Source organism: Pangasianodon hypophthalmus, chromosome 4 (genome assembly GCF_027358585.1).
Source record: "Pangasianodon hypophthalmus isolate fPanHyp1 chromosome 4, fPanHyp1.pri, whole genome shotgun sequence".
NCBI classification, from domain to species: domain Eukaryota; kingdom Metazoa; phylum Chordata; class Actinopteri; order Siluriformes; family Pangasiidae; genus Pangasianodon; species Pangasianodon hypophthalmus.
In genome coordinates, this window is record NC_069713.1 from 22,076,199 (window position 1) to 22,090,370 (window position 14,172).

General features: G+C 37.0%; 1 protein-coding gene across 1 annotated transcript; it reads right to left on the bottom strand.

Moving 5' to 3' along the window:
- Nucleotides 1-63: 63 nt before the first annotated feature.
- On the bottom strand, nt 64-6,433 carry LOC113540027 (regulator of G-protein signaling 20). Its single transcript, XM_026936203.3, has 5 exons — nt 6,329-6,433; nt 5,152-5,339; nt 4,496-4,576; nt 3,591-3,825; nt 64-3,457 (listed from the first exon to the last, which is right to left on the bottom strand). The coding sequence occupies exons 2-5, from the start codon at nt 5,334-5,336 to the stop codon at nt 3,263-3,265; spliced, it is 696 nt and encodes a 231-aa protein (XP_026792004.1). The 5' UTR covers nt 5,337-5,339; nt 6,329-6,433; the 3' UTR covers nt 64-3,262.
- Nucleotides 6,434-14,172: the final 7,739 nt, after the last annotated feature.

Consider the following 14,172-nt stretch of genomic DNA (forward strand, 5'->3'; position numbering starts at 1 on the left):
TTAGTATTTATAATATTTATTAATAATATACTCACCATCCGCTTTAATAGGAACACCTGCACACCTCAATATTCATCATGCAATTATCCAATCAGCCAATCACGTGGCAGCCTCACAATGTATTAAATCATGCAGATGCAAGTAAAAAGCTTCAGTTAATGTTCACATCAAACAAAATAGGGAAAAATGTGATCGCAGAGCCTCTGGCCATTGTAGCATCAGATTCCTGTCCTTGGCTGACTGGATTTGTTCTTCTTCTGTATCCCATCTGTCTCAAGGCTTGACATGTTGTGTGTTCTGAAGTGCTTTTCTGCTCATCACAGGGGTAAAGAGTGATTATTTGAGTTACTGTAGCCTCCCCGTCAGCTCAAACTACTCTGGCTTGACAATTCTAAATCTAGCAATTTTTTTTTAGAATTTAGAATAGAAATGTTTTAGATCTATAAACTGAATAAGCAAGAGATGTTTTGTAAAAGAAAAAACATTTTAAAGAGACATACTTAATGCTCTCTGCGACAGTTGCAATGTTTTCTCAAATTAAATTACTGAAACAATATACCCATCTAGCTTTAGTTTTAGTGCGACTAGAAAATTGGGCATTAGTGTGGTACAGTATGTGCTCATGTAGCACACTGGATAAACTCTTTCTATCCTGTATTGTCCTTGAAAACATGCATTTCATGTTGACAAGTAAACTGCTAGCGATTGCAGGTACAAGAACAGTGACAAAATGCCAGTACCTTTAAAGCTGTGCCTAATCTTTGAATAATGTTATATTCAGAACCTTTCTTTTAGAATTCAACTACACAAAAGCTGTGCATCACCTGCAAGAACTGGAAATAAAATATTTGGGGATAAACATGTGACTTTACTGTGGCCCAAACTTGGACCACTAATGTACTTCAGGAGTGTTGAGAATACACTCTTCAAGTATTTCAAGTTTAAGAGGTTTTAGCTTACTTGTATTCAGTGGAAGATAGACTTAGGACACAGACCTAAGTCTAAAAAATAGGACACAGACCTATTGACAAATATTTGTGCTTTATTATTCATTTATATCTCTTTATACAGTTTATCCCGGTATACACAAGTGAAATATCAAATGCATTCTCTGAACTTCAAAAACATGCATGTAGTAATAAATAGAAGATCACAAAACTGAGCTTTATTGGTCCAAGTACTATTTCTGTTCTAATGTGTGTATATGTGAATGTGTGTGAGAGAGATGTACATATGTTTTATATGTAGTCATAACTTCCTCTGTTCTACTATAATTGAAAGCACCTTGATTTGTAATGAACTTTATATTACGAACAGTTATATATCCTAATGTAGATCCTCTGTATGTATAGCAAGGCACAAGTATTCATCTGCCATTTCAGTGCCCTTTGCACAAATAAGGCAGAGAAATATTCAAATATATCTTCATTTATACTAGAATTTTCCCTTTTTAACCACTAGCTAATAATTTAGTGGAGTCAAAGTGTCATAAAAATCCATCAGAATGTAACAGTATATCAGGACACTGGAAAGTAAGTGTGGTCAAGGGGCAGTGTAAACGATGGATGAATGCAGTCTGACGCAGAGGTATATGTGAAATCTCTTTAAGACATTGGATAAGGTTATGTGCTGCTGGATGATTTACAGTCCTCTCTGAAATTATTGGAACAGCAAGGCCAATTCTTTTGTTGACATTTAGGTTTGAGATCAAAAGATGAATATGAGACGATAGTTGACAATTTCAGCTTTAATTTCCTGATATCTAGATGTGTTAAACAACTTAGAACATAGTCTTAATGTAAACAACACTTAATATTTGGTTGCATATCCCTCACAATAACTGCATCAAGCTGGTGACACTCTGACATCACCAAACTGTTTCTGCATTCTTCTTTTGTGATGCTTTTCCAGGCTTGTACCACAGCTTCTTTTAGCTGTTGTTTGTTTTGGGGGTTTCTATCTTCAGTCTCCTCTTCAGGAGGTGAAGTGCATGCTCAGTTGGGTTAAGGTCTGGTGATTGACTTGGCCAGTCTAAAACCTTCCACTTTTCACTCTGATGAAATTCTTTGTTGTGTTAGCAGTGTGTTAGCAGTCATTGTCTTGCTGCATGGATGCATTTCTGTGTAAACTGGCAGACAGAATGTTTCTGTAGAGTTCAGAATTCATTCTGCTGCTACCATCATGTTACATCATCAATAAAGATTAGTGAGCCTGTACTAGAAACAGCCATGCAGGCCCAAACCATGACACTACCTCCACCGTGCTTGACCAAAGAGCTTGTATGTTTTGGGTCTTGAGCAGATCCTTTCTTTCTCCACACTTTGGCTTTTCCATCACTTTGGTATAGGCTCATCTTGGTTCCAGAACTTTTGTGGCTCATCTCTGTATTTCCTTGCAAGTTCCAATCTGGCCTTCTGATGCTTACCGCTGATGAGTGGTTTGCATCTTGTGGTATGCCCTCTACATTTCTGCTCTCAAAGTCTTCTTCAAATGGTGGATTGTGATACCTGCACCCCTGTTTTTGGGTTTTTCTTTACAGCTCTCACAATGTTTCTGTCATCAACTGCTGTGGTTTTTCTTGGCCGACCTGTTGGATGTCTGGTTGTTAGTACACCAGTAGTTTCTTTCCTTTTAAGGACATTCCAATTTGTTGTACTGGCTATGCCCAATGCTTGTGCAATGGCTCTGATCGATTTTCCCTCTTTTCGCAGCTTCAGAATGGCTTGCTTCTCTCCCATACACAGCTCTCTGGTCTTCATGTTGGTTTAACTTTTTTAACAACAAATGCAGTCTTGATAGGCAAAAATCAGGGTTCAAACCTAGAGTAGACATTCAGAGCTATTAATTGTTTAAACAATCAGTCTAACAGGCACCCCTGGGCAACAAGAAACTCCTGTCAGTCACATGTTCCAATATTTTTAATCACTAGAAAAATGAGTGGATTCAAACAAAAGGTGCCATGTTCTAAGTTTTTTAACACATCTAGATCTAAATATCAGGAAATGAAAGCTGAAATTCTGATTTATCCTTTCATATTCATCTTTTGATCTCAAACCCAAATGTCTTCAGTGTATAGCAAAAACAAAAGAATTGGCCCTTCCAATACTTTCAGAGGGGACTGTATTTGTGTCTGAGATAGTCGTCTCACTGTAAGTGTCAGAATTCACTGAATTGTTCAGAGTGTGTGTAGTAGATAGATAGATAGATAGATAGATAGATAGAGGTTCTGTATTATGTATATGAGTCTGTATGTGCCTGTGTGTTAGGACTCCTCAGCTGTTTTAGCCGTTTCCAAACTTGCAATAAGATCTGCATAAACGCTGGAGTTCATGTAACGAGGATATGAGTCTCGCTGCATGAGTGTGTATATTTGCTGCTGTGCCTCATCAAAGGTTTGTGAGGATGGATCCAGCATGTTCTTGCTAATCACCTCTCGTGCACGTGAATCCAGACTCACCTAGTTAAACACACAACAGGCAGCAAAAAAGAAAAGGAATAACAATGCTGTTTATAATACTATGCTTACACCAATTAAGAAACCCATTTGTGTCAGTGTGTGTTTTGTGTGTGTGTTATTGGGTGTAATTTACCTCTCTAGGTGACAGCACAGAGACAAAGTCCTCATATATTTGCTTAACAGTCTGTTCCACCACAGTTCTGTTGGTCTCTTTCTTCAGCTCCTCACAGGCCAGCCAGAACAACAGGTTCTCTTCACTGAACTCACTCTTAAGAAACTGACGGAAATTGGCCCGGCCATTTGGACTCTTAATCAAGTGCTCGAATGATTTTGCCCACGATTGGGCCTCCTGTAGTGTCGGACCAGCTCTGTATAGCCAGAATAGAGATTCATCATTGTATTGCATTCCACTTAGGATTTTGACATTGTTATGATTATCCACTCACTAAATGAATACTCTGGTGTTTTTCAATCTGATCTCTCTCTATCCACCACATCTATAGCATATTTGTGTTTGTCAGGTTCAAGAATTTCATCACCTTTTTGTGTACTTAGAAAAGTTCACAAAACTAAATCATAATTAATCTTTTCGGAGATGGGACTACTTTTTCAGAGGGATGAATTTCTGATATTGTATGGATACAGTGCTATAGGGAAGTGATCTAATAGTGTAATAACCTGAACTGCTTTTTTACTACATTGCTCCAGTGCTCCAAAGTTGTTGCAGGAAAAAACATAGTACAGATTTAGTAAGACATTATCTCACATCTGCCCTAAGTCTTCCATTATAAACTGATCTGGAGTAAACAGGGTTTTGTTCTATTTTGCCAGTAAAAATTTAATTATTGTCCATGGTAACTGTATGCTTGAGATGTGAGGGGAAGAAATTAGGCTGAAAGTACTTAGGCTGTAAGTGCTGAACTTTCTCTTGTGTGTATACTATTTAAACAGTATTTGTATGTTATTATTACATGTAGGTCAAATAGAGCTATAGTATCATGCACACACATCCACATATACATATACAATTCTACTTACGGTTCCTCAACTGTAGCTTCATTTTCTTTTTCATGTGTCTTCTCCTTAATCTTTTCTGCCTTAGAAGGTTTTACTGTAAGACTATATACATGCACATAATGTAACAACATGTTTTTTCCTTTTTTTGTACACTGTACAAGACATTAGTATAAGCAGTATCCCGCTGTGTATACAGGTCTGTGCGTGTGAGGGTCCACTGGGACTATCATGTAAACATACAGTTCTTCCAATAAACTTAATAAAGGCTCCCAGCACACCTGCACCTAATTCTGATGCACTCCGTAACACTCACACACACAAACAAAAACAAAGTTTACAATAGGGTATATAGTAAATATAATCCAGCATACATATTAGACAAAACTCCCCACAGACCAACTGTTATTAGGACTTTGAAAATCAAACTGTGCCAAAAGCTCCTGCATCAAAAAAGCAATATAAAATTAAGCTAGCTTAGTTCTATGCAGTGTTAAACAAAAATGTGCTTGTCTGGCTGCTTTCAGGTTACTCAGTCTGGCTTTATGAGTGAACTGATTTGAGTGCAGGCTGTGTGTGCAACCAATTTCAAACACTTGTGATTTTTGTCCTGCAGTTTGTGTTATAGCAAAATGCATGTCATGCTGTCTAGAGTTGCGCAGAATGGTTAAAGTTCTTACCAGGAGCAGCTACAGCAACAGCACCAGCAGAAGCAGCAAGCGTTTGGAGGTGCATTCAGCCAGCCAAGAGTGTACCTGTTCACGCTGTCCTGCATATCTTTGTTGGAAGAAGTGATATGCGTCTGGACGGAATTTCCAGTGTCCTGTTCTGGACATTTCCCCATCTCCACCCGCTCAGACCCCATGAGCTACAGCACAATAACATCATACATGGTATCAAATAAAAAACTGAAAGATGCATTGAATCTGGTCAGCTGTACTCTATACAGTAAGGAAACATTAAGCAACACAAGACACTGCCTTACTTATATAAGTGGAAAGTGTAATCTTACTTTAGTAGCAGGCTATAGTCTAACTGTGCAGGTGAATGTAGAGCAATTAAAACACTAACGTGATGCAGAAACTCTGCAAGCTGTAACACTCTTAATTCATTTAAGCAGATGTCCACTGGGACTAGTCCGGAAAAAAGGCCTGCATGCCAGAATACACAGCAGGCATTTAGCAAATAACCAAAATCCACTGAGATCAATTACAGCACAGCACCTGAGCACCACCACAACATACACATGCATAAGCATATGCACGGCTCTTACAACAATTTCCATAAATCATGACCTATTATTTTCCAAGATAAAAACAGCAATAGGGCAAAAAGTTTTGTGATTGAATCAGCAGCATATTAGAATTATTATTATTATTAATAATTTTTTAAAGCCACATTTAAAATCGTATAAAGATGTTCTTTGGGAGTTAAAATTGCATTTCAGAAAAAAAAAATAAAATCCATAGGCCTTAGGGGTATAATCTCACACTAGCAGATACCATACATATAAAATGGCCCTCAGTTGAAGCTGATAAGGCTATGTGTAAAACTACTGATGCCAAATCATTAGATTTGCATGCTTTTTCAGTTATTAATCATATCAAATGAATTCAAATGCAGAACACTGGAAAGCAAACATCATTATTTGACATATACAGGCTCTGATTAGCGTCGTATCTCTTCCAGCGCATCCTCACATCCTCACACAGCCTGAGGAATCTGTCAAAGCACGAGCGTCATCAGCACACACATCAAGTACACACGCCAGGCATCCTGCTGCAGTACAATTCCCCTCCACAGTCACATTCTGCATGCTCTAAACACATTCATCTGGTCAATCCGAGCACTGCTTACCGCATTACCACTGGAACCCGGTGTGGATAACTCACGACGCGCTGCTCACACGCCCATCATCATCATCTCTGCGCCGTGCTCCGGTCTGCGCTGCACTCCCCCTACCCTCCACTGCGCATGCGCGCGCAGCTCTCGCCTGGACGCGCTCTCTTCTGACGCGCGCGGCAACGGACAAGGCGCGTGACGAAGGCTGCGTCCAAAAGCGCATACTCAGCTAGAGTACTACATGTTTTGAGAAAACAGCACTCCACTTCGGTTTTCCTTTTGTTTTTGTTTTTTTCACGTACCTAAGGCTATTTCTGAATCCTGTGATGTATTTTCCTCCACGAAAACATTTGGATAAGACTAAATTATGCAGTATTCTCTAATGTCGTTGAAGTAGAGCAGCTGAAGTGAGTCAGTAATCATTCCTTTAAATAGTTTACATGTATACCTTTAAATATTATCACATCCTATATGAATTAATAAACCTACAAGGTCCAATATAATTATGTCCATTTGATGTTCATATGAAAAGACTGTAAATATAGCCTAAGCTGTCACTGTCACTGAGAAACAAGAAAAATCTTGAAAGATGCAGGCTGAAGGTTTAAGGACAGTGATAGATCATCAACACCAGAGGGCACTAGCACTATTTCTATAAAGATGAGAACACAATCACAGAATAAATCTGAAACTACATGAAAATCTATCTATCTATCTATCTATCTTGATTATCTCGTTACAATGGCACCTGTCAAGAGGTGGGATATATTAGGCAGCAAGTGAACAGTCAGTTCTCAAAGTTGATGTGTTGAAAGCAAGAAAAATGGGTAAGTGTAAGGATCTGAGTGACTTTGACAAGGTCCAAGTTGTGATGGCTAGACGACTGGGTCAGAGCATCTCCAAAACGCCAGGTCTTGTGGGGTGTTCCTGGTATGCAGTGGTTAGTACCTACCAAAAGTGGTCCAAGGAATGACAACCAGTGATCTGGCAATCAAGCATCTGTGGGATGTGCTGGACAAACAAGTCCAATCCATGGAGGCCCCACCTCACAACTTACAGGACATAAAGGATCTGCTGCTAAAGTCTTGGTGCGAGATACCACAGAACACCTTCAGAGGTCTTGTGGAGTCCATGCCTCGACGGGTCAGAGTTGCTTTGGCGGCACAAGGGGGACTTAAACAATATTAGGCAGGAGGTTTTTAATGTTATGGCTGATCGGTGTATAAGCCACACTTACAGTTGTCTGAATTTTACTGAATTGAACCGTATGAATTTTGAAAACGTCATACCAAGTGGCATTTATTTTACATGATCCCATGAGCACACTTTTCAAGCAAAACATTTCCCAAAAATAGATAGTTATCTTTAAAAATCTAAAAATAATAGATTCACTGTTCATAATTAGATAAAAAAAATATTTGGACAGTTAATTGTGGCTTCAATTAAGATCACAGTTACAGTATTTTAGTGTTTAGTTCGCCATTGTTTGTTTCACAGAACTTCTTGACATGGCAGGGAATCAGCCAGTTTCAGAAACAGTAGTGGTGAAAGTTTTCTCAAAGTTTCAACCAAAAAACCAAAATACATCCAAAATCCCTCTGTACACTTCTGAGTTCATAATGATCAATGAACACAAGCTCACCAACATCAACTGTAGGAAAAGCAGCCCCAGACTTTGACAATTCCACTCCGTGCATTTGGTTGGAATTCCTCTCCTGGCATTCTCCACACAAACACAGATCCATGGAGGTTAAATTTGGATTAATCTGAAGATAAGACAGTTCTCCAGAAGCTGCTGTCTTTGTGTGCTTGTTCTTTTGCAGATTTCTTATTCCTGAGGCTGATGAATGGCTTCCACTGCTTTACTCTCCCTCTGTAACCATGCTTGCTGATCCTTCTTTGAATAGTTTGTGCTCTAGTTGTATCTGGTAATTCTGGACATACTGATGTCTGAAGCAATCCTTGCTGCTGTTTCTTACCTGTTTTCTTCATTTTACTCACAATTATCCTGCACAGTCTGTTGCTGGTTTTCTGGGTCTGCCTTGTGCGTTGTCTGTTTTCATTCCTGTTTTTAAGTCCTTCATCTTTGAACTTTTATTATTATTATTATTATTAATAATTTTTTTTATTTTTTTTTTACAAGTTTTGCTAATCTGGCGACTAGAGTGGCCTATTTTAAGCAAAAGAGATTATGCTAGACCTTTTCTCAAAACATACTTCCCTCTTCTTAGCCATTTTGCAATTACTTTTAACCCACTGGTAATTAATAGTGTTTGTATGTAGTCACCTTCAATTTCATACAGGTGCCTGAGTAGCAGAGTAACCACATGGTGTAGTTCATTACATTAAGCTTGAATTAACTGTGACAAGCAGAATAATCTGAAGTGTCCAAACACATTTTTGTCTCATTTTGAACAGTATATCTTTTATTTTTAGATTTTTAAACATAACTATCTATTTTTTGGGTCCTCTAAGTATTAATATCACTGAAATCTAATTCTTACTTTTTCTTAATTATTAAGAAAAAAATATCTAAAACTTTCTCTTCTGTTAAAAAAAAGGTATCGCTTTTCAAATTCGATTTTAATGTGCGTTAAGAAGCAGACTGACCACTTGACTTGCTTTATGGCCATTACGGAACACCAGATGGCACACAAATTGAAAATTGTGGAGGTGCTAATGACTTGCAGCCGGATGACACAGAAGAGCTATAGGGAACAATAGAGACTTTGTGCCTCTCAGGGAGCCCAGCTTGCATTTTCTTTGAAAAGCAAAGCAGATACCTCTCTTGAGTTGTCCTAAGGGTAGATTTGACAAAGACATTAGAGAGGTGCATGAAAGAGTAAAGTAATCCTAGCTTCTAATGGTAGGTTTTTCTGGCTTGATCTTTTTGCCCTTGTAACCACCACTTTTTACAGTGATATCAATCCAACCGAAGCATATTTCATCATCTTTGCAATGCAGTTAAATAAGAAAATTTTGGTTAAAGACATGAGAATAAATAATATATGCATCAAAATATTAACAATACATAACATAAAATATTAACAATGCTCTTTGCTTTTTTGAAAAAAGTTTTTTTTAACTGAAAGTTCACGTAAACTTTTATACGTGAGTAAAATATTCCCACAATATATTTATAATCAGCTCCATAATTATTGGTAGCCTTGGTAAATATGGGTAAAATGGTTATTAAAACACCTTAATCTCACACCGAAAGCATGAAAGAACAATTTATTTAACCTATAATTGAAGTAAATGTATTCTAAGAATCTAAAAAATACCAGAAAATATATATAACCACAAAACATGTCACAATTATTGTCATTTCCATTTATTATTATTATTATTATTATTATTATTATTATTATTATTATTATTATTGATTTATTAATTTATTTTACTTTTTAAGTTCCTGAGTGTTCAGGAACTACTAAGCAGTCATTCATGACCTCCTGTTTCACTAGGGTATAAATACACAGAGGCCAAATTTCCTTAGTCATTCCTCAACATTAGATTAATAAGATCAAAGAATACACAAACAAAATGATACAAAAGTCTGTTGATTTTCAGGTAATGGCTATAAAAATAACGTAGCTATGGGCCTGAAAAAAAACCATATCCACTGTTAGGGCAATAATTAAGATGTTTAAAACAACCGGAGCATTAATGAACCTGGCTGGAACAGAATGCAAGTGTATTTTCCCCACACACACAGTGAGGAAGATGGATAGAGGCAATTTTTTTTCCAAGGTTCATGATTGGAGATTTGCAGAAGATGGTAGCATTTTGTGATCACCAAGTCTCCAAATCTATAATTAGATGCCACCTCCATGCCACCAAAACGTTTCTTTCATATATCCACAAATGTAAGCACATCAAGTTTACTAAATGATACTAGAACTTGGACACAGGTTCTGTGGTTAGATGAGACAAAAATATCGGATTTTGGCAACAAACACTCAGGAACCTAAAACATTAAGTATAGTGGAGAGTCAGAATGTCACTGGGCTGTTTTTCCTTCAAATGCCATAGAAACCTGGTCAGGACACATGGCAAAGTGAACTCCATGAAGTAGCAGGATATTTTAAATGAACATCTGGCTGCCTTTGCCAATAGTTTTAAATTGGGTCATGGTTTGATATTTTAGCAGAATAATGACCTAAAATATACAGTATATCCAAATCCACATGTGAATGGTTTAAAGCCTATCACATTGTCATCCCAATCCCCTGACCTAAACCCCATTGAAAACCTTGAACTGAAGACCTAGGACCCTGGAGGGTCTGGAGAGATTCTGTATTTAAGAGTATCAGATTCCTTTCTCTGTATTCAATCTCATTAAGCATTATAGGAGAAAGCTCAGCACTGTTATATTGGCAAAGGGAGGTTGCACAACATATTAAATTGGGGGGTGTCAATAATTGTCACACATGGTTTTGTAAAAAAAAATCTATCTTTTATAATGTCAATGTGGGATTAACCTAATTAACCACAAAAGCATTCTTTCATACCCATCTTTACCAAGAGTGCCAATAATTCTGGAGCGGAATGTAAGTACAGTGACATTGTATTCTCATTTCTTGGCTGTCACTTTCATGGTAGATTCCTTTTCCATGGGTCAGAGCCCTGAACGAAGTGATATGGTTCATCTCTCTCGCTACATATCTTCAATTGACGCAGTGAATGACCTGCTCAGCTTATATCCATCTCGTGCTCTTTGGGGTGAAACGCACTGTTAGTTTCAAAGGTTAGTCAGGCTTTTCATGTCTTTGTATCCCATTATAAGCAGAGAAACAAGAAAAAGCAGAGTCATTAGCATTTAGATAGAACTATGAACAGCAACAAAGAATGACTGAACAGATGTAATCTTCAGCATGAAATGTTTTTATTGTAGCACTACACAAAGGGATCCTTGATGTTTGATTGTTACACAATGTACACTTGAAATGTTATGCTCCGTGTAGTAAACTGCCTTAGAGTTATGGATGTCTGCCTTTAATGGACCCTCAGTCGATAAGTGTACTGTGGCAGTTTGCTGAAGCTTCTGAAAGCTCATTAATAGCTACTTTACCTAATCAGCTCTACAGCAGAGGAAGCATGACGAGGTCTCTGGGCTCTGCTGTGCTCTCCAGACAGGAACATGCATCGAGTGAGCGAGAACATGGGGAGAAAGACTGAAACTATACTAATGACCTGTCAGATCTCTTCTCTCTGTTTTCTCTCTCTGTGTCATTGTGCTCTTTTTGCCGGTGAAGGAGGGAGATCCAACACCTTGTGATCATAACATCCAGGCTTTCTGGTTGTAGGCAGCTATAAGACTGCTCCCCAGAGAGAACTGTGATGACAGCCAAAGTATTCCTGCAGAGATGAGAGTCTCGGGTGTTTCTGGCACTGTTGGTGGAAGTCATCTATTCAGTCACAATCAATATTCCTTTTATTGGTAGGTGTTTATTGTTTTTTTCGTTACTTTTTTATTTATTCTGTTTGTTCCTTAGTGCACAGTGCTCTGAATCACTACATCACCAATGTCTTAACAGATGTTCAGAAGATGACGATAGCAGTTGGCCAATTGTTCAAACAATGGATAAAATAGCTTGGCTGATTATGATTTTTGTGTTTCCACATATTGCCATAAAATTATAGAAACACTGCTGAAAAAAATAACATCAACTATGTCAAAATACATACTGTATGTAAAACATGGCACATTGTTTTACATGTGAAAGTCGTGTGTTTTTCTGAAGGGGTTGTGTGTGAAAAAGTGAGCAAATAAATTTGGTGATATTGTTTGTTTGTGCGTGGTTAAAAGACTCAGTAAATTTTTACTTCACTAATTTATTTGTTTAGATTTGCCCTCAATCTTTTCTAACTTCTTCTTGAAGCCCATTATTTGTTCTGATACTGATTCATTTCTGCATAATGGATTAATATAGACACGTCTGCAAATGGCAGCTTAAAAAACAGCCTGTCCAGGTGGTCTGAGGGTAATAAGATCATATGGTACATAGTTTAATAGCTTGACAACATAAAAGGTCAAAAAAATCAATTGAAAGTCAAAATCTGGTGAAAACTAAAATATGACTAGAAGACTAAAACAGACTAAAGTGAGTGAAGAGATATCAAAGGCACCAAGGCCAAGATGGTAGAGGCTGATGCTACAGGTTTACTAAATGCCACAATCCAAATAATAGAAGAAATAATAAAATATATATAAAATATATCTTTGCCAGGATATAAAGAATGAATTCAGTAAATTCAATGATGAATTCAGGAATTAAGTGTAAAAGAAACTAATGTGAAAAAAGAATACATTGTGCAAAACATGCAAAAAAACCTTGGAACATGGAGGAAAGTGTTTAAATCCCAAAACATCAGCAACAAGTTTCAATATGACACGAGAGAATGCAATTAAAATCTATAATATACCTAAAGGAGGTGGAGCCCACACAGTGCCAGATTTATAATAGAGATAATAACTCAAGATGAGCAAATATATGAGCACATTGAGTCTCACACTGAAGCTGGTTAAGGAAGGCATTAAGATCATTCTTAGTACATTTCTTTCAATATCAAATTTAAAAAATTGCAATCATAAAAGTGCTTGGGGAAAGATATACATCTGTCTCTTATATAAATAGCTGTTTTTATCATGACTATGAATGTAAATTAAAAGTGATAAGTGCCCTTAGGGGGGAAAAAATCATTTCATTCATTCATGGTTATTCATTTCCAAACTCTGATCTCTGCTAAGATAAGAATAAGAATCCTTGACATGGTAATCAAGACTTATGCCAGTTCCAATGAGGGAACCGAGTAGGGATGAAGTGCAGACAGAAACATGCCCCAGAACATATTAAGGTATGTTATATAAAGGTCTTACAACAATTTACTTAATTTATTGAGGAGATCTGAATCACTTCCCTTCAGACTTCCTTTCTAGTAGTAATAAAGAGTGTAAATTATTACATGTATGTTGATTTGGCTTACTGTAATGCATTTAGAAGTCTGAAAAGAAATGGAACTAAATTCTAGAAGTGCTCAATTCATAAATGCCTTTGACCATTTTTTCCCAATCCAGTCAGCAAGCAAACTACACAGATTTGCACCTTTTCAGCTCCCAACATAAATTAACCAAACAATCAATGAATATCTTGAATATCTGGTACAGTAGTTTTGGAAAATACTGGATTCAAACATTATAAATTATAAATTCTAATCCTTCCATCAGCAGGATGTGAAAGAAAACTTTATTCATCTGAGCATGCAACTTTTCCCAGGCCTTATTGGCTCAGTTTTGATGTTCCTGTGTTTACTATAAATTGTTTTCCCCAACAACATCTGCATATTGTTTTCAGTTGCTGTATCCCATCATTTAGGACAAGGTTTGAGATGTGGTGCCGAGTTCGAGATGACATTCTGCAAAAACAATGTTGAATTCCGATGTGAATTTCAAGGTTGAAAGTATTGTAAATTAATGGCTTCTTTATTATCATCCCTGCTATTGTTATTAGAGAGATGGGAGATAAATGATAGATTTCAATTTTAATATAATAATAAGTTTTAAATTTAAAGCAACAGTTTTAGATGCTCAACACAAAACTTTGACTTCATTGTATGCATTTTAAAATTATATATATATATATATATATATATATATATATATATATATATATATATATATATGTGTGTGTGTGTGTGTGTGGGTGTGTCTGTGTCTGTGTGTGTGTGACTACATATATATTATATATATTGAGCCTCGAAAGTTCTGGAACCAAGATTAACCTCTACCAAAGTGATGGAAAGGCCAATGAATGGAGAAAGAAAAGATCTGCTTATGAGCCAAAACATACAAGCTC